This window comes from Capricornis sumatraensis, chromosome 14 (assembly GCF_032405125.1).
Source record: "Capricornis sumatraensis isolate serow.1 chromosome 14, serow.2, whole genome shotgun sequence".
NCBI classification, from domain to species: domain Eukaryota; kingdom Metazoa; phylum Chordata; class Mammalia; order Artiodactyla; family Bovidae; genus Capricornis; species Capricornis sumatraensis.
This window is the reverse complement of record NC_091082.1, coordinates 46,579,087-46,599,438: the sequence shown is the minus strand read 5'-3', so window position 1 is coordinate 46,599,438 and position 20,352 is coordinate 46,579,087. Positions and strand designations below refer to the sequence as shown.

Below are 20,352 nucleotides of genomic sequence, written 5' to 3'. Positions count from 1 at the left end.
GCCATTCCCTTCTCCAGGGGATCTTCCTGACCCAGGGATCAAACCTATCTCCTGTTTGGCAGATGGATTCTTTACTACTGAACCACCTGGGAAGCGCTTCATATGCCTAAGTTAGGCAAAATTCTTATAAAGACCCATTTGCATCAATGCAAAAGTGAATAGGATACTGTGATCATTTCACAATATATAAAAATATTGAATCATTGTGCTGTACACCTGAAAGTATCATAATGTTGTCAGTTACACCTGAGTTTTTAAAAATATGTAATAAAATGAAACACCACTCTCACATTCTCCACAAACACATATACCCACACAAAACTGAATAGCTCTCCAAAGAGAAAGATGGCATACAGCCAATGGCATTGCCTTGTACACACAAAACCCTTTCCTCACAACTTAGCGAGCCACACTGAGCAGAGTGAGTCTACAGTTTGAGAAAAGTCTGAATCACATGTCCTGGTGAACACAGTGGTCTCTATTGGCACAAATCTTCTAGGAAATTAAGCTGAAAGATGCCCAACTATAATTTCTGCACATTGGTCTTTCTTCAGCCTTTAAAGTGTTAGTCGCTCAGTCGTGTCCAACTCTTTGCAACCCCATGCACTGTAGCCTGCCAGGCTCCTCCATCCATGGGGTTTTTCAGGCAAGAATACTGGAGTGGATTGCCATTTCCTTCTCCAGGGGATCTTCTCCAGGGGACTGAATGCAAGTTCCCCGCTTTGCAGGCAGACTTTTTACCATCTGAGCCACCAGGGAAGACTTCAGCCTTGAGAGACACATGTAACCAACCTTACTCATCTTACATACCCAGTCTTTCAAAAATTTAAAATGATTATCATCACCCCTGAGTGCCTCTTCCCACCTCCAAATGCTTCTTTCCAGTGAGGCTAATTCCTTGGACTACTCTTCCTAAGACATAGTTGAGACTTTGTTATCATTCTGGTAATTCTGGTGGCTATGCCACCAAGCTAGAGAATTGTGCTGTTGAAAGTCTGCACAGCACTAGAGGGTGACCCTCCAACTCAGACCCTCTATAACCTATCCCAATACCAGATGAGTTTACAAACTAGACAATGATGGAGGATGCCAAAGCTGAGTCCCTTGGGGTAGAAGGCAAGCCAAGAGATAACCTTCCCTTTACATGGTGCCAGGGAAGACCCTCTCCTGAAGAAGACCTAGTATTTCTAATGGATGTGATCTAAAAACATTATTCTGCACATATGGACTTCTCAATGGGCTACAAACTGTGTAAGGATGACAACACAGTTTTGAAATATGCTTTGCCTCAAGAGGGCAGAGTCCATTTAAAGGGCCTGTGGGGAGAGGAGCTGGGCTGGTGGATTTCCCATAGCACTGCTATTAAGTCAGTCTTAGCTTACTTACTATTAGAAGAGATGAATTGGCATAATAGTTTCAATTGGCTCAAGTGAGATTTGGGTTAGATGCAGTTTTGGTTTAACTATCCTTTATCTGAAATTACATGAGACAGTGTACTGAATCACTCACTTATAAGTGTTTCTGGAACATGTTCATTTTTATTACTAATTTGTGCTTTCTGGCCATTCTTAAACATCTTTACTTCCACTACAACTTTTTACAGTGAGTCTGGCATGTAGCTGCCACTCAGTAAATGTGAGTAAATCAATACCAGAGGCTTCAGACTGCTAAGACTCTGACACATGAGATCATGGGGCCAGATACATTCACTCCTTTTGGAGGAACAGAATAGACGGCTTGGGCTATGAGAAAAGTTGTTAGAATGGGTCGAACTTATGGTTGCAGGGGGAAGGATGAGGGAAGGGTTAGGAAGTCTGGGATGGACAGGTACCCACTGCTATATTTAAAATGGATAACCAACAAGGACCTACTGTATGGCACAGGGAACTCTACTCCATGTTATGTGGCAGCCTAGAGGGGAGGCAAGTTTACAGGAGAATGGATACCTGTATGTATATGGCTGAGTCCCTTTGCTGTCCACCTGAAACTATCACAACGTTGTTAACTGGCTATACTCCAATGTAAAATAAAAAGTTTAATAAAAAATTGAAAAAATAGAGGAGTGCATTACCAGATTTTTAAAATGTAGGAGCATGTCAGCAGTAGTTTCATCTCCAGGAAGACAAAGTAGACACTCTCTTAAATCTGTCTCACATCTATAGGGAGGCTACCCTATTTACAGTCTTTTGGCACAAAATGCTCTACTGTCTATCTCACTTGAGATGGTTCCTATAGGACCAAGAGAGCAAAAAAGCAAAGCCAACCGGTAATCACATGTGATGTCTCCAGTCCTAAGGAGCTTGGGACACATTTGTTAAGGCATCACACCTGCTGGAGCTCCAGCAGGGAACCTACTCAAGGACGCGGCACAGGAAGCAAAGGCAATCAACCCAAGCAGTACTGAAGAAGACAGCGCAGCAAAGACTGTTTTATTCTCCCAGACCTTCAGGCAATCTCACGAGCAGGAGGGCGCACGTAGGTGAGTATGAAACTAAGAAAAATACGAGGCTTAATACACATTGTATTTCTTCAGTCCCTGGCAGGCCAGCAGCCTGAGGTCAGTCTGGCAGGAAGCTGAGAGGACTGCCTGGTCCGGACACTCACACAATCTTCACAGTGTTGAGCATGTCTGACAGGACATACGTGTCATCCCAGCCCTTTCCGGGCTTCCTCAGGGTCTGCTCCAAGGCCCGGGCCATTTCCAGGAGCTCTGGTGTAGCGAGTTTGGACTCAGAGTGCAGCTGACAGAACAGGATCTCGTTGACTTCACCCTCGATTCGCCGGACGTACAGGAGGGGGAACACCGCCTTAAGCCCGGCCAGCACCGAGTCCTTTAGCCCCAGGTCTCGGCACACAAGGTTGAGGATAAAGACACCTGCAGGGTGAGAAAGGAAGAGAATGACCGTGGTTCAGGGAACACAGGAGACAAGGTTCTGCTCTGAGGAATATGGCCATTCCTGATCCCAGGAGGCAGGTGGAGCAAGGGACACATCCGTGGCAGCAGTGACTGTGCCAGGAACACACAGCATATGAAGGGAGAGAGGCAGGGGGTGCGTGAACCATAAGAAGGCTTCAGGCTCATTTCTTGCTCTCTTGTGCTGCTAACAAATATGACCATTCTCCATGCCTCTGTTTCACAAAGAATTGCTTTGAGAAAGAAGAAATTAATACCCCCAAGTAATTAATATCAATTTCAGAGAAAAATTATATTCCTGACATATATAACACATACCTTTATTTGTAACAATAAAGGTTCTAAATCAACTCTGTTTGCAAACCAAATCAAAACACCTGGGAGGTGGTGAACATACGGATTAACAGCTCCAGCTTTTTTAAGTCATAAGGACCTGGGTTGGAGTCCTAAGTCTAATCGTGTGTCACTTTGGCAAGTCTCTACCTCAGTTTCCTAATCTGAAAACAGGCGGCTCTGAAGATGAAAAAGCATACTGCCCAGTCCAGGACATGTGGGGTTGCTAGCATCACATGCTGGCAGGGATGTGAACTGCTATTAATACAACTGCTTTGTGACACTGTGTGTGACTGCATCTACAAACTGAATAAATGTATAATTTGTGATCCAACAATTACAACCCCATATCTATGCCCAATAGACCGGCACACACACTTCACCATAAGGCATCTACCAGAATGTTAATGGCAGTTCTAGTTCTAGTTCAGTCGCTTAGTCGTGTCCAACTCTTTGTGACTCCATGAATCGCAGCACGCCAGTCCTCCCTGTCCATCACCAACTCCCGGAGTTCACTCAGACTCACGTCCATCGAGTCGGTGATGCCATCAAGCCATCTCATCCTCTGTCGTCCCCTTCTCCTGCCCCCATCCCTCCCAGCATCAAAGTCTTTTCCAATGAGTCAACTCTTCGCATCAGGTGGCCAAAGTATCACAGTTTCAGCTTTAGCATCATTTCTTCCAAAGAAATCCCAGAGCTGATCTCCTTCAGAATGGACTGGTTGGATCTCCTTGCAGTCCAAGAGACTCTCAAGAGTCTTCTCCAACACCACAGTTCAAAAGTATCAATTCTTCGGTGCTCAGTTCTCTTCACAGTCCAACTCTCACATCCATACATGACCACTGGAAAAACCATAGCCTTGACTAGACGGACCTTAGTCGGCAAAGTAATGTTTCTGCTTTTGAATATGCTATCTAGGTTGGTCATAACTTTCCTTCCAAGGAGTAAGCGTCTTTTAATTTCATGGCTGCAGTCACCATCTGCAGTGATTTTGGAGCCCAAAAAAATAAAGTCTGGCACTGTTTCCACTGTTTCCCCATCTATTTCCCATGAAGTGATGGGACTGGATGCCATGATGTTCATTTTCTGAATGTTGGGCTTTAAGCCAACTTTTTCACTCTCCTCTTTCACTTTCATCAAGAGGCTTTTGAGTTCCTCTTCACTTTCTGCCATAAGGGTGGTGTCATCTGCATATCTGAGGTTATTTATATTTCTCCCGGCAATCTTGATGCCAGCTTGTGTTTCTTCCAGTCCAGCGTTACTCATGATGTACTCTGCATATAAGTTAAATAAGCAGGGTGACAATATACAGCCTTGACGTACTCCTTTTCCTATTTGGAACCAGTCTGTTGTTCCATGTCCAGTTCTAACTGTTGCTTCCTGACCTGCATACAGATTTCTCAAGAGGCAGGTAATGGCAGTACTTCCTAGTAAATCCTCGAAAAAGAAAAAAGCCCAATGCCAACAGCGGAAGGGATAAATTAATCATGGTAGTCACCCAGTGATATGTCAGAGCAATAAAAAGGAACGATGTCAACACAACACCATGAGTGAACCTCACAAACATCATGTTGAGTAAAGAAAAGAGAGAACATTCCATATGGACAAAACTAAGCTGTGCTGATAGAAGTGAGGATGGTGGGCTTCCCTGGTGGCTCAGTGGATTAAGAATCTGCCTGCCAATGCAAGGGACATGGGTTTGATCCCTGGTCCATGAAGATCCCACATGCTGTGGAGCAACTAAGCCCATGCGCCACAACTATTGAGCTTGTGCTCTAGAGCCCGTGCTCTACAACACGAGAAGCCACCACAGTGAGAAGCCCACGTACCACAAAATAGAGCAGACCCCACTCTCTGCAACTAGAGAAAGCCCAAGCGCAGCAACGAAGACCCAGTGCAGGTAAGTCCTCTTCCCTCCTTTCCTTACCTGAAAGGAGGGAAGAGGACTTGTAGGGGTACTGGTAAACGAGTATGTTCAATCTGGGGAAACCAATCATGCTACACACTTATGAGCATTTTTCATTAAAAAGAAAATCTTCCTAAGGGCCCATCCCTTCTCCCTCGCCACCTTCTGTGCTTCATACCTTCAGAAGTCAAGATGCTTTTGACCTTCTGCAGGAAAAGCTGGGCCACAAATGCTGGGGGTGGACAGCTCATTCCCAGGGTTGGGTCCTTACTGTCCACATCGAACATTATGACGTCGTAGTGAGGCCGTGCTGGGAAAGAGAAGCAGACAAGTCTCTGTTTTTTGCTGGATAAAATAACACCATTCACATTCCTCCACATTTCCTCTGCGACCTGTGGTTGGCACAGGTGGCTAAGTCAACAGGAATGACATGGAGGATGTGGTGCCTAAGAGCACCAAAGTCACTGTCCAAAGCAGTTACGTCATCAGGGCTCTGCTGGGAGTGCCCACATCTAAGTTGGCACCATCATCTCATCTTCCTCTACATTTTAAAGCCCCTTCTACAGACACACATTTCTGGGGTCCACTCCAGCAGGATCATTACTCAGAGTCCATCTATACCAGTGATTTTCAACCCTGGCAGGACACTAGAGCCAAATGGGAAAATTCTAAATACTCAGAGAACCTGGGCTCCACTCCTGAACAACAGAGTTAAAAACTCCTGGGGTGGAGAAGAACAGATGGGATGGGAAGTGAGACGCCTCTGGTACTTTTCTTAAGCTCCTTGGGTGATTCAAAAGACAGAGATGAGAACCACTGATTTAGACAAAATAGCTGCCTCTGCCTGTAAGGGCTGACCCAGCACATGGTATCTTTAACTTAACTCTGGAGAAAAATGTTCTCAAATTAAAGTCAGCAAATCTTTTCTAGTTACTTGAATAATTATTGGCTCAAGAAAGAAGGCATTTGTTCAATGGGTGAGAAAGAACTGATGATGAATCTGATCCACTCCTTACTAGAATGTTAGTTTTTTTAAGGGGTAGGCCTATAATATGAACGACTGGTTTTTAGCAAACTGAGACGGTGCTAATGATTATTCAATAATCAATATATATTTACTTAGGACTATAGCATGTCCATCACTGTTCATAGCACAGATTTGATTTTGGTTTTTCAAGAGCAGAACATGTTGGCTCATCAAAGTTCAAGGACAACCACGGCCCCCACCTGTGGCACTGAGTCCTCCAACAACCTGAAAGGTTGTTGTTAGAGACAAAGGCCAGGGCTGTTCAGATCTGGTTTAGAGGTCCTAACAATAGCAGCACATCCTGGACTGAGTACCTACCACATGCCTGGCACTGTTTTAAGTGCTTTCACATGTATTAGCTATCCTGGGTCTGGGCCCCTACTTTGGCCCCAGCTGCAGAGAGCATATCTGGGAAACTCTGATAAGAGTTCAGCTCACTTTGCAATTAAGGCAGCATTTGTCTATCCCTGCACCAAAATACTTCGGAGAAGGCAATGGCACCCCACTCCAGTACTCTTGCCTGGAAATTCCCATGGATGGCGGATCTTGGTAGGCTGCAGTCCATGGGGTCACTAAGAGTCGGGCACGACTGAGCGACTTCACTTTCACTTTTCACTTTCATGCATTGGAGAAGGAAATGGCAACCCACTCCAGTGTTCTTGCCTGGACAATCTCAGGGACAGGGGAGCCTGGTGGGCTGCCGTCTATGGGGTTGCACAGAGTCGGACACGACTAAAGCAACTTAGCAGCAGCAGCACCACCAAAATACTTACCCCGGCATCCCATTTTGCCACACCCTTCCTAGAAAATGCTCTAACCCAGCGAGAACCAGAGCAACTATTGCAGAATGAGCAGACTAGGAAGGGTGGGTGGCCTGGACTCCCCAGTTTCAGGCAGGACTGAATCAACCTAACTTCTCCTTAAGGGGCTCACACTCTGTAAAACATCAGTCACCAGGAGCCTATACATTAAGTTGCAGAAGCATCAGCAGAGCTATTAAAACACATTAACATGCCTTTTGTCCAAGTCTGGGATACAAATTATTAGAGAAAAATGGAGCCTTAATCCCAGCAGCAGCAGGGCTATTGGTATTCCCACTAACACCTGCATCAGGGTTTAATTTCAGCACTGTTGACATTTGGACCAGATCATTCTTTATCATCAGCAGCCATCCTGTGCATTGCAGGATGTTTAGCAGCACCCTTGGCCTCCATGTGCCTCCACCCACTATTATGCCGGAAGCACCCCTACCTAATGGTAGGCTGTGCTTTTACAACCAAAAATTGCCTGCCAACATTGCCAAATATCTCTGGGGCTTAGAACTACTCATCTACATGAATGATGTTTTACTCCATTTCTGGCTTCACCTCGAGCTGAAAGATTTACAGAACACATCTCCCAACACACACCCCCAACACTTCTTCCCCTTTACCTCACTCAGCTCCAGACACTGACTCTCGGGATGATGAGGTGGTGGCAAGATCACAGGGTCAGAAGAAATTCAGAAGAGGAGCCCACTGATTTTTCAGCACGATGAAGGCAGGAAACAGTCTGTTTTACTTGTTGCCGTAGCCTAACCCCTAACAGCACTGAGCATATGATAGACACTCTATGCTGCTAAGTCGCTTCAGTCATGTCTGACTCTGTGCGACCCCAGAGACGGCAGCCCACCAGGCTCCCCGGTCCCTGGGATTCTCCAGGCAAGAACACTGGAGTGGGTTGCCATTTCCTTCTCTAAGACACTCTATATTTACTGAATAAATATGTCAACAAATGAGGGAACAAATGAACAGGTGAAAGACTGGGATGATGCTCATATCTCTTAGAGAGGAATTCTACAGCCCCTTGCAGGCCTGACAACGTTGGATCAATCTTTCCTCAACACCCGTCCAAATTCTCCAACAGCAGTACCTTCTTCTTCTGCCAGGCGGGTTATAAAGGCCAGACCATCTGCGATGTGGACCTTCATCCGGTCACTCTGGGAAAAGCCGAACCACTGGGTGGCCACTTCCAACATAGAGGGGTCGATCTCCACAGCATGGATGCAGGACTTTGGGAAATGATCGTGGATAAAGAGAGGGAGGCTGCCCCCGCCCAGGCCTACCACCAACAGTGCCAGTGGGGTCTCTGTAATAAAGAATAAAAGCATTATGTTACCATCTGCTCACTGTTAAGTTCTGCACCAGCCTTAGAGAGGACAAAAGAGACAGTCGGATTGTTCACTCTAGCCAGAAGATACAAGATTTAGAGACTTGGCCTCCCTTGTCTCTTTCTAGAAATTCAGGAGTCAATTTAATACATGTAAACTCAACCCTGGCCTCATGATCCTTCCTTTACTAGTTCCAGAAGAGCAATCGGTATATTATTATTATGGTTCCTTAAACATCGCAAAGCCCTCAGCAGACATTACAGCAATAATCCCCACCATCAGCATCATTAAACCCCTCTAGGAAACAGGAGGGACAATGGGCAACATCTTGTCCATGATCACAGGGCATGTAGATGTGATGCCCTCTGCCCAGCTTCCAACTCAAAGGCCACAGCTACCTTTAATAAGACACACCCAACAAGTGAAGGAAGTCCATCCAAGTTCCAGAAGTCACAGGAAAACAAAGGCCCAGATCCTACACTCAAGTTCAGAGAAACAGGGTATGAGAGAAGATATGAAACAAGAAAGAATCACCAAAGAGAGAAACCCTGAGGATTAAATGTAACAACTGAGAATCCATTGACACACATCAGCACCAAGATAGACCACAAGTATAGGGTATTTCAGCAGGACATACTCAAGGACTTCAGGGAGAAGACAGCTACAGGAGTGGACAGAAACAAATATTTTTGCTCCTGTGGTTAGATCCCAACCTATTATCAGCGGTAAGGCTATGACTGTACTACCTATACTATGGATTTTTTTAAAAGCAGAAATTCAAGAAAGAATTACATCTGGCACTCAAAGAATGCATCACTGAAAAGCCAGAAATTTTCCTAAAGTACACAGGTATTTCTCTGGAGATGTGATTTTTAAATGTTCCATGTGGTTACAGGGTATATGGATATGCAAAAATTCATCAAGCTGAACAATTTAAGATCCGTTCACTTTATAGATTTCACTGAAGATATTTTATACATTAAATTTTAAAACTGTAGTTAATTTTACACTAATTTTTAAATAAATGAATAGAAGAAAAAAATATAGATATCAGCATGCATGTCTATTTCAAGATTACAATTTGAGTTTGTGGGAAAAGTTACTTGGATGTTCATGAATGATGCAGAAAGACAGTTGGGAATAAGAAAGACATGAATATATGCACATCTGTTGATCTGTAATCATGGTTCTTAAGCTGCAAGGCAGCCAACTCTGATGACATCTGTAATCTTATACATTTCCTACTGTGGAAGGCTGTGGCGACCTCCTCACCTAGAAGCCGCTCCGGGTTTTTCAGCAGCGCAAGGCCGGCGATCATGGCTTTGTGGTGTTCGCAGCACAGGTAACTCTTATCAATGGACTGCCCCGGGGCTGCAGGCAGGTCCTCTGGGGTATCAGCAGGCCGATGCTTCTTCCTGTCCTTTTTCCGTTTCTTCTGGGCTAGATCAGAGACACAGACGAATGAGGTTGTGTGAGGTAAGCCACTCCTTGGAAAGTAAGGCACACGAGCAGCGGTCTGCTGCAGCTGGCTGATTGAGACTCAGGAGTCAGTGGTGAAATATGCAGGCATTCTATGAACTGGCTGACATGCTGGTAGCTTGAAATCTGTCCATGGTGGCCATTTTCATGCACAGAAATTAGGGAACAGTACAATTCATGGCTTTTTCTCCCCAAAGAGCTGGTGGTCCAACATTTAACACGTGCCAGAGTGTCAGAAAAGGGAAGTGGCAAAGAAAACACCAAAAAACTGATAACGCTGGGAATACTTGAGTGAGGGGTGCTAGTACTTCTTTAGGAAACACAAAGCCGCTCACAGGAGAGGAGTTTATTCATGAGTTTTTTAAGCAGAAAAGAACTTAAAGTTACTAATTACTGCCTCTGTCCCAATTGTTGTACCAGGACTCTTACTCCTGTAGCTTTTATAACAACCCTCTTATTCCAATTCTCAGCAGATAGAAAATCTGGCAGTGCAGCTAGGATTTGAATGTGGGACTGCCTGTCTCCAACACCTACCATCTTTCAATTGCATCACACAGATGGTAATGCACACCACCCCAGTGGACAAGGACATCACAAATGTTCACAGAAGGGGAAAATCCTACAGAAGGTCCCTTTACATTTCCTCTCCTTACTCTCTCAACTACACCAGGACAGAGTGAACAGTTGGTTTTGCCGTTTTCCTAGGGATCAGCTGCACTCCACAGCAGCATTGGGCAGCGATGTGTGAGGGGCAGCCTGATTTAACATAACAATCAGAAAGGTTAAATCACTTTTTAACACATTCTCCTTCTTCTCACCAATACTCCCGTAGGAAAATCATTCCCATGAAAATTAAGTGATGGTAAGAAGACTAGGATCTTGACAACAATGGGGGAAAAAAACTTGAAACCCAAATTGGAGGGGAATATCTTCTTTGAAGCAATTTTACTGATTTTTTGGTGAGACGAAGCTGAACCAACCTGTACCTCAAGTGACCCAACGACAGCTCGGGAACCCAGCAAACACAGGTGCACTTGACCAGGGGACACCCCTCAAGAGAAAACTGTCCTGCAGAGAGTCACCTGACCCTGAGCTCTGGGCAAACCCAGGACTTCATGAGGTTCTGAACTCTCTCTTTTCACTTTCCTTCCAGATGGCCTTGCCAACACAACAGCATGGTCATCAGGCAAAAGAAACTTCCAAGAATCAGAAAAGCCAATTTCAAATTCCAAGCCTGAGTCTCTGGGCCTCAAAAGGGAAGTTATACTGGAGAGGTGGAGGGGAGGAGCGTTCACTTCTACTCTATGCATCTGATTTGTGAACTGATTACAATAAGCAAGTATTGCTTTTGAAGTACAAATATATACATGGGAGAAAACAGCAGGCGAAACAAACGATTGCTTTCCCCCTTAGCGGGTGTTTCTGAGCAGCACATGAGAGATCACTTAAAAGGGATCCTAGAGAACATGGTCTGGATCTACCTTGTCCAAGCCTGTAACCCTGGCTACCTGTGTCTATTTACATTTAAATATAAGTTCATTGGAAATAAATAAGATTAAAGATGCAGCTCTTTAACAGTCATACCAGCCATGTTTCTAATGCTCAGCATCCACACTGGACAGCTCACTGGGTATTAAATATTTCCCACTGCAGAAAGTTCTACTGGACAGCAGTGGACTAGGTGACGTCTAGGGCACCCACCAACTCTACAATCCTCTAAACCAAGTGCTAGGAGGTGGCTGTAAGGAGGAGAGCAGGCCTACTGAGTTAATATACAGACACATATGGAGTAACTTATAAAATAGGTGGTCTCTGAACTTCAGGCATTAAGGCGATGATCACATTTATTTGGTAAACCATCGCACCCCCCTCCTTATCATTTTACAGCCAGCCTTTGCTCAAGAAGAGAATATCGACCCCCCTTCTGTTCATCACCACTCACACTCTAACAGCCCAGAAGATAAGAGGATGACCCACGGAGCCATGTGCCTCTGGTCACAGATATCCAGGTCTGTCCTACAACTCCGCCAAGCTCCCAAGTCTTTCTGGCGACCCCACCTTGTCCATATCATATCCACAGGGACACAGCCACCGCGTCCACGCTGCCTCACCTCTGTGAGACACATCCTGCAGCAACCTGGCTTCTGACTGCACCACATTCCTGTTGCTGAGGAAGATGAGCCGCCGGAAGTAGCGCTTGTCATCTCCTTGCACGTCCTCGATGACGTAGTCACCACTCAAGGGGCTGCAGTCTTGGTGCTGAACGATGCGGACCCCAATGTCCCCACCCACAGACAGGAAGGGCACCTGAAAGAACAGCAGATCTGTGGTCGAAATGCCAGCTCCATCGAGAAAGATGAGAAAGTCTAATCCCTTGCCTTTGTGTCTCTGTGAGGAATCCCCACACCAAGGTCCTGTGTAGCAATGACTCCAAAGATTCGCCATTCTGTCAAAGTACTTTTCTGGGGCATTTGACTAGATCTCAAAAAGCTTAATCCATCTTTTTGAAAACCAACTGAATAAAGATTCCCAAAACCATTAGTGAAATCAGTTGGTTCTCCACAAGAAAAACAGGAGTTTCTCAAGAGTAATTCCTAAAAGGACTTTTAACAGTCCAAGACAATGAAAGTGAGAAGCAACCCTGAAGAGGGACCAGAACCATGAGAGAAGGAATGTGAGCTGGGATAAAGGTACCAAAATCTATGTGCAAAGCAACCTTTCCAAATTTGGAGAAATTTCTCCCTTCTCCCAGTGATTCTCATCTTATTCCTGCATTTTACTAAACAGGAAAAAAAGAAAATGAGGAAAAAAATACATTTCCCCCAAACTTTTCCATTCCTTTCCCAATCCTTACACTTAATTCTTTTTAAAGACTTACAGGAATATTTAATCATCATGAGGGACTCCAAACTTTGAGAGAAAATTCACAAAATAACCTTCCCACAAGCTCTGGGTTTCTCTAATGACACTAACCCCAGTCTTCAGAAAGCATCACAGACTTACTAATCTGTAAGCACTTGTCAGCCTTGTGGGCAGAACCACAGGCTGAGAACCCAGGAGACTGGCTTCTTCCTTCCAGGTCTGTTACTATAGCACCAAGACTCCAGGTAGGTTGTCTTTCCCATCTATCAAGAAAGAGAAACTTTTTCTATAAAGTCCTTGTAGTAAAGTCAATCACCCTGTCTTATGACCAGGATAGCACAAGACAGACAGTGTCAACTGATAATACCATATCACCATTTTGGCAAAAACTTCAGTTCCCTTCCTAGAAAAACATCAAACCCATGGAGTTAATGTTCTGAAAATTAAGGTGAGCTCTTTTGGCCCTTTCCCATTCTACCTCACACAATGATAGTTCTAAGGAGCAAAATAGCCAAGGAAATCCTGTGCAAAGTGCATTAGGAGAACTGTCTGAGTAATCCACATTGTGAGGAGCTGGAGGACTTCTTTCATGCTGTCCAAGAGGCCCTGCAGACAGATGCTACTATGGGTCTCAATAAAGGCAATCACTCACCTTCCGCTCACTGCCTGGGACATAATTTCTACCCACTTAGCTCTTAGCTGCCAATATGCCCTCCAGGAACAGTCTAGGGTCACAGACCCTAGTCCTAGCCTCTTCCAAGACAACCTCTGCCTTCCTGACTCTTAATACGACTTCTCCAGAGACCCTGAAAGCTGCTACCCAAGCCTTCTTACCTGCAGCTGGGCGGGCATCCCAGCCGGGGCCAGCTCCATGACTCTGGCCGACAGCTCAGCCTGGATGCTGTCCATGCCTTCATACTGCTGACCTCGGTGGAGGGCCACTGTGATCAGCCTCCTAAAGCCTGCACTGGCTGCCAGCTGCTTCCGGCCCTCCTCCATGCCAAACAGCCACTCTGTCTCCCGACCCTGGGGGACTGGAAAGAGGCATTTTTTGACAGGGAGTCCTGGGAAGTGTTCAAGCCCACAATAAACATGCCCCACGTGGCAGAGAGCCAGGCCATCCCTTCCACCTGTGACCTACTAAGGGGCTATCAATTCCCTAGTGCACAAGGCCCACTGCCAGCAGACCCATGGCAGGACTCAGTGTGGAAAATGTGGGCGTGTAAGGGGAGGGAGGTGAGTACCAAGTGTAAGAAAAATAGTAATAATGCTAACATTTCTTATATGCCAGGCATGATTCCAAACAGTTTACAAACAGAAACTAATCAAATCTTCACAACAGCCCAAGATGCAGGAAGCATTATTACTATTTCCATTTTATAAATGAGAAAATTAAGACACAGAAGTTACTGTATCTGCCCAAGTTCACACAGCTAGTAACTGGCTAAGCTAGGACTCAAACCCAGGCAGTCCAGCCCCAGAATCCATGCTCACATCCACTGTGCTATTTGTTCCCACAGGTGGACAGTCAGGATAAGAGAATACTTGGAAAAATGGATTCCATGTTGGGAAACCAATTACCAGCACGACGTATCAATACTTCACATTTGTCTAGAATATTCTACTTTTGAAAGCATTTCCTCATACTATCTCTGTTGATTATTACTAAGGTGAATCTGGTATCATTTACCCCTTTCAATAAAAACACTAACATTTGTAAAACTTATCATGCGCCAGGCACTATTCTAAGAGTTCTTATGCTTTTCACAACTACAGAAGACAGTCACTTTATAGAGGAGAAAACTGAGGCACAGAAAGAACACTAACTCATCTAGTAGCATCCCGAAGGGATTAAGCCAGGAAGGGAAACCAGCCTGGTCCCAGAGCTGCCTTTTTCAGCAGCTACTCTGTCCTGTTTGCTAAACTCAGCAAAGAAGCACAGAGACTTCCCCAGGTCATGCTGCTCACAGGCTACAAGGCTCCTTGCTTCTACTACTCTGATACAAAGTAACATCTCTACAACAGCTTGACCTGCCTAAACTTATCTGTATTACTTCTCCCTATTCCAGGCCAACCCCATTCTCACACTTCATCAGGCCTTAGCCATGGAAGATGGGAAGACATAAACTTCAGATTCAAGCAGGCAGCTCCCCCTTCCTTTTGCTGTGGCCAGTCTAACCTCTCAAAGTACCACCCCTTTGCAAGATCAAGCCAGCCAAGGCATACCCATCCACCAAATCCCAGATCCAGCCCCTGTAAGCCAGCCCCCTTCAGGAAAGAGAGGGAGCAATCCCAACTCACTGATGAAAATGGCAAAATGATTGTCCCGCGATGGTTTCACAGTGGGGCTGTCCACCACGTGGAGGGTGTAGCGTGGCTCCCCCGTGTCCCCATTGCACAAGTCCAGGGACACACTCCCCAGCCCGGCCTTGCGGTACAGCTGGCTGCACAGCCAGGCATATTGCTGCCGCTCCCGCACCGCCTCGGCCAGCCGCTCGGCACTCTCCAGCCGCACAGGCTTGCCCTGCTCCTGAGCACACAGCTCAAAGATCTGAAGGGCAGAGCCAGTGACCGGCCTGAACTTGGTCATGATGAAGGCAAAGACAGGCAGGGAGAACCGAGGCTCTGCTTCCAACAGCTGGTCCTGGCTGCTGGCCACCTGGTGCACCCTCACCATCCACCCCTCCCGAGAGAAGTGACCCACTGCTTTCTTCAGGACGTGAGCCTGAGCCAGGGAGATGCAGAGGTAGCGACCGCCCACCTGCAGGACACGGCCAACCTCAGCCAGCATCCTGTCCACCTGCTGCAGGGTCTTCTCCTCCTCATCTGTCAGGACAGCGTCCAGGGTGCCCTTGTCCAACACCACCTGGAATGAAGCGTCGGGAAACTCCATCTGTGTCATGTCCATCTTCAGGAAGCTCATCCTGGGCCGTCGACTGGCATTGCGCTCCTTCATTTGCTTGATGACAACCTCGCTAATGTCAATATTCACTATATCCTGATAGCCCACATCATACAGCTGCTCGCTTAGCTCTGAGTTACCACACCCAACCACTAGCACCTAGGGAGAAAAAAAAACGAGATGGAGGTGATCAAGGCAAAGGAATGAGAACACCATTACAGAATTGATTCTAGGCTCTACCGGAACTCACTAGTAACAAATCACATTTAGCTATAACAATGCAAGTTACACAGAAGCCGACTAACCAGGGTTGTTCTTTTCTCTGAAACAAGCCTTTATTAATCAAGTATAGGAACAAACTAACCATGGTTGTTCTTTTCTCTGAATCAAACATTTACTACGCAAGAACTGATAGAAAGTCACAGAATTCAAATACAGTAGTTGCAACTGAAATCTCCTATTTGTTTTACAGTTGAAAATGTAACTTACAAAACAGAAAGAGACTCACAGACTTAGAGAAGGTACTTATGGTTGCAAAGGGGAAGGATGGGGGCAAGGAATAATTTGAGAGTTTGCAATGAACATGTATACACTGCTATATTTAAAATGGATAACCAACAAGAAACTACTGTATAGCACACAGAACTCCTCTCAATGTTGCCTGGATGACAAGGGAGTTTGGAGAATGGATAATGTATATGTATGGCTGAGCCCTCTTTGCTATTTACCTTAAACTATTGCAAAACTGTTACTTGCCTAGGTGGCAAGAATACACAGAAGAACTATACAAAAAAGATCTTCATGACCCGGGTAACCACGATGGTGTGATCACTCACCTAGAGCCAGATATACTGGAATGTGAAGTCAAGTGGGCCTTAGGAAGCATCACTATGAACAAAGCTAGTGGAGGTGATGGAATTCCAGTTGAGCTAGTTCAAATCCTGAAAGATGATGCTGTGAAAGTGCTGCACTCAATATGCCAGCGAATTTGGAAAACTAAGTAGTGGCCACAGGACTGGAAAAAGTCAGTTTTCATTCCAATCCCAAAGAAGGGCAATGCCAAAGAATGTTCAGACTACCACACAACTGCACTCATCTTACACGCTAGCAAAGTAATGCTCAAAATCCTCCAAGCCAAGCTTCAACAGTATATGAACCATGAACTTTCAGATGATCAAGCTGGATTTAGAAAAAGCAGAGGAACCAGAGATCAAATTCCCAATATCCATTGGATCATAGAAAAAAACATGAGCATTCCAGAAAACATCTACTTGGGTCTTATTGACTACACCAAAGAGTTTGACAGTGTAGATTACAACAAACTATGGAAAATTCTTCAAAAGATGGGAATACTAGACCATCTTACCTACCTCGTGAGAAATCTGCATGCAGGTCAAGAGACAACAGTTAGAACCGGACATGGAACAACAGGCTGGTTCCAAATTGGGAAAGGAATACATCGAAGTTGTATATTATCACCCTGCTTATTTAACTTCTATGCAGAATACATCATGAGAAATGCTGGGCTGGATGAAGCACAAGCTGGAATCAAGACTGCTGGGAGAAATATCAGTGACCTCAGATGTGCAGATGACACCACCCTTATGGCAGAAAGTGAAGAGGAACTGAAGAGCCTCTTGATGAAAGTGAAAGAGGAGAGTGAAAAAGTTGGCTTAAAACTCAACATTCAGAAAACTAAGATCATGGCATCCAGTCCCATCACTTCATGGTAAATAGATGGGGAAACAATGGAGACAGACAGTGACAGACTTTATTCTGGGTTCCAAAATCACTGCAGATGGTGACTGCACCATGAAATTAAAAGACGCTTGCTCCTTGGAAGAAAAGCTATGACCAACCTAGACAGCACATTAAAAAGCAGAGATATTACGTTACCAACAAAGGTCTGTCTAGTCAAATCTATGGTTTTTCCAGTAGTCATGTATGGATGTGAAAGTTGGACTATAAAGAAAGTTGAGTGCCGAAGAATTGATGCTTTTGAACTGTGGTGTCGGAGAAGCCTCTTGAGAGTCCCTTAGACTGCAAGATCAAACAAGTCAATCCTAAAGGAAATCAGTCCCGAATATTCATTAGAAGGACTGATGTTGAAGCTGAAACTCCAATACTTTGGCCACCTGATGTGAAGAAATGACTCATCGGAAAAGACCCTGATGCTGGGAAAGATTGAAGGCAGGAGAAGGGGACAACAGAGGATGAAATGGATGGATGGCATCACCGACTTGTTGAACATGAATTTGAGCAAGCTCTGGGAGTTGGTGATGAACAGGGAAGCCCGGCATGCTGCAGTCCTAGGGGTTGCAAAAAGTTGGACACAACTGAGTGACTGAACTGAACTGAACTGAACCCCAATACAAAAAGTTAAAAAAAAAAAAAATCTAGGTCTGGCATAATCCTATTCCACTCATGCCTTGGGTTCCAACTCATGATATTCTGCTATTTCATGAAGTGAAACTTAAAACACAAGTTGTTGGCTCCCTCTCTACTGAGGTATCTCCCATTGATCCTTCAAAATTCTGCCCCATCTCTGGAAAAGCACGGTACTGTGACAATTGCATAAGCGTTTAAGCTAGGTAGCCCTAAGTCTAAATCCCCACATGACCATGTACCACATTTATGATCTTGGGCAAGAAACTGGCTCTCAGAGCCTCAGTTTCCGCATCTGTAGAATTCTTGTACTATCACTCACCTTGAAATGTATTATGAGAACTCAATGACTGAACACACACACACACACACACACACACACACACACACACACACACACACACACACACGCAGCACCCAACATAAAGTCTGGCTCTTAGAGTTTCTTCCTTGAATGTTCGTTTTCTACCCTCTTCCTTCTCTACTTCCAGTACAACCCCATCTCTGTCCAACCTATTACTGTACTTATCACTTCTGGAATGTGCCCAGGGTTTATGTATCAACGCATTTGCCGCTAAAGGGATGAGCACAGCGCCTTAAAGTGTGGGCTCACAACTATTTGGTAACAGATTAATTTATCAGTAAAGCCACGGATTCTACCAGTTCCCCGGGCATTCACAGTGACAGAAAAGCACACTTTCTTCACTAGGAGGAGCTACCTAGTTTGCACTACTTAATAAGTCATTCTTTCTGTGAGGTTACTAATTCAAGAATGATCTGGGGGTGGAAGCTGTTATCTGAAAACTGTATAAGGATATTCTGACCGGCCCCCACGCCGGTCACTGTCTACCAAATGCAGGATTTCTGTTTTCAGTTCCTACTTTCCAGAGTACACACCGGGCTGCCAGGCCGCGCTTACCTTTTCCCTGGGCTTGATGTATTTGTGCAGCACCCCGCACAGTTCCAGGTAGGTTCCATACCACTCGAAAGCTTTCTTTCCTCGCTGCAGGAAGAACTTCTCCCAGTAGTCAACGGAGCCAAACTCCTTCGAGCTTTTAGGTAAGAGATTCATAGTCCCACTACCCGAGCTGCGTCTTCAAGATTCCTGCTCTCTGTGTGGTACCATCAGAGGGGCTTCCCCACACGTTGGCTCTGGGACACCGCTGCGGGAATTCTTTCCACGGACAAACAGCCTCATTTATTTGTTTCCAACTCAAAATCCAAAGGGATGATCCTTACACGCTCACCGCACCCGCGAGACACTGACCCTACTAAACGTTCATCCTTTGATCCACGCCCCAGTGCCCCGACCCACGTGGGGAGCCCCTCACACTTTTTCAGAGTTCGGTTTCAGAACCGGCTATCATATCCGGGTGCGAGGCTTCGCGATTGGTCGGTTGCCCAGACCATCCAAGCAGCTCATTGGTCAGTGATTTTCGTTCCTGACACCTAAGTGGTTACAACGACCTCGCCTCACAGCCGCGACTCCGTCGCCGGCTCCTCGCGTTTATTTACGTGAGCCGGAGCGGGGCGGGGCCGCAGGCTGGAGGCGGGGCGGAAGCCCGGCTGTCCCAGTGAACCCCCAACGTGGGCAGCCTTCTCAGCTCTGGATGTTCCAGCCTTGGGAGAGAGCTCCCCCCGAGCTCTGTGCTCCTGACCTCGGTGTTTCGTCTCTGAACTTTCTAATCAAGAGCCACCCAAGGGCTGAGCGCCGCTGCCAGTGCGCACACTGGAGGAGGGGACCTCCGAAAGGAAAAACCTGTAGATTAGAAGGAAGGGGCCTGTGCCGATTCACCATGTCTATTTCCCAGTAATTTGCATTTCTAACCAGTTCCTTGGTGATACCAACGATGTGCTACCCAGGGACCACACTTTGAGAACAGCTGTTAAAAGATAAGGCAAAATGGATGTTTCCAACTCCACAATTTTAAGAGACTATCTAAAAGCCCTCTACGAGAACCTGAAAAAACATGTATTTTCATGTACCACTTGCTGAGTTCACATCATTTCCTCTCTACTTAAGATAAGGTGAACCTCAGAGGCTTCAGCTACAGCAGCATGCAGGGTTCCTAAGGGGTGTGACATCTGTTCTTTCAAAGAGCACTTATTGAGAGCAGAGGACACTGTGCTTGAATTGTTCCCCAATACCAAACTAACAAAATAACATAGCCTCTGCCTTCTCCCCTCAAGTATTGATTCGCCATTTTTAAGGGTGTAAATTTGAGCCCATCACTGTGGTGAAGGCTAAGGACGCAGTAGTAAGGAAGGCAACGGTATGGAAGAACACATCGAACAGTTATAAAAAAGTCTGTAATGAGGATCTGAGAATAAGCGCTGTGAAGGAGAAGTATAAGCGTCCACGAAAGGAGATCTCTTTCGAAATGCCTTAATTTAG

The 20,352-nt window shown here is 45.6% G+C and overlaps 1 protein-coding gene across 3 annotated transcripts; it reads right to left on the bottom strand.

Annotated features, from left to right (window-relative positions):
• Positions 1 to 2,600: 2,600 nt before the first annotated feature.
• METTL13 (methyltransferase 13, eEF1A N-terminus and K55) lies at positions 2,601 to 19,268 on the bottom strand. 3 transcript variants are annotated; one of them, XM_068986297.1, is made up of 9 exons: positions 18,877 to 19,268; positions 14,972 to 15,731; positions 13,505 to 13,704; positions 11,920 to 12,115; positions 9,602 to 9,769; positions 8,092 to 8,307; positions 6,369 to 6,380; positions 5,332 to 5,463; positions 2,601 to 2,875 (listed from the first exon to the last, which is right to left on the bottom strand). In XM_068986297.1, exons 1-9 carry the CDS (start codon positions 19,027 to 19,029, stop codon positions 2,601 to 2,603), a joined length of 2,112 nt encoding a protein of 703 aa, XP_068842398.1. In that variant the 5' UTR covers positions 19,030 to 19,268. The 3 variants fall into 3 exon arrangements, with proteins under 3 accessions (XP_068842398.1, XP_068842399.1, XP_068842396.1); XM_068986298.1 differs by having other exon boundaries at positions 13,505 to 13,696; positions 15,432 to 15,731; XM_068986295.1 differs by lacking the exon at positions 6,369 to 6,380.
• Between the last annotated feature and the right edge of the window lie 1,084 nt (positions 19,269 to 20,352).

Excerpts from the sequence above, each read along its gene's own strand:
- METTL13 (XM_068986297.1), bottom strand. The coding sequence starts at position 19,029 with ATGAATCTCTTACCTAAAAGCTCGAAGGAGTTTGGCTCCGTTGACTAC. Across the intron at positions 15,732-18,876 it reads ACATCAAGCCCAGGGAAAAG|GTGCTAGTGGTTGGGTGTGG; the intron begins GTAAGCGCGGCC and ends TTTTCTCCCTAG. Across the intron at positions 13,705-14,971 it reads TCATTTTGCCATTTTCATCA|TCCCCCAGGGTCGGGAGACA; the intron begins GTGAGTTGGGAT and ends GCCTCTTTCCAG.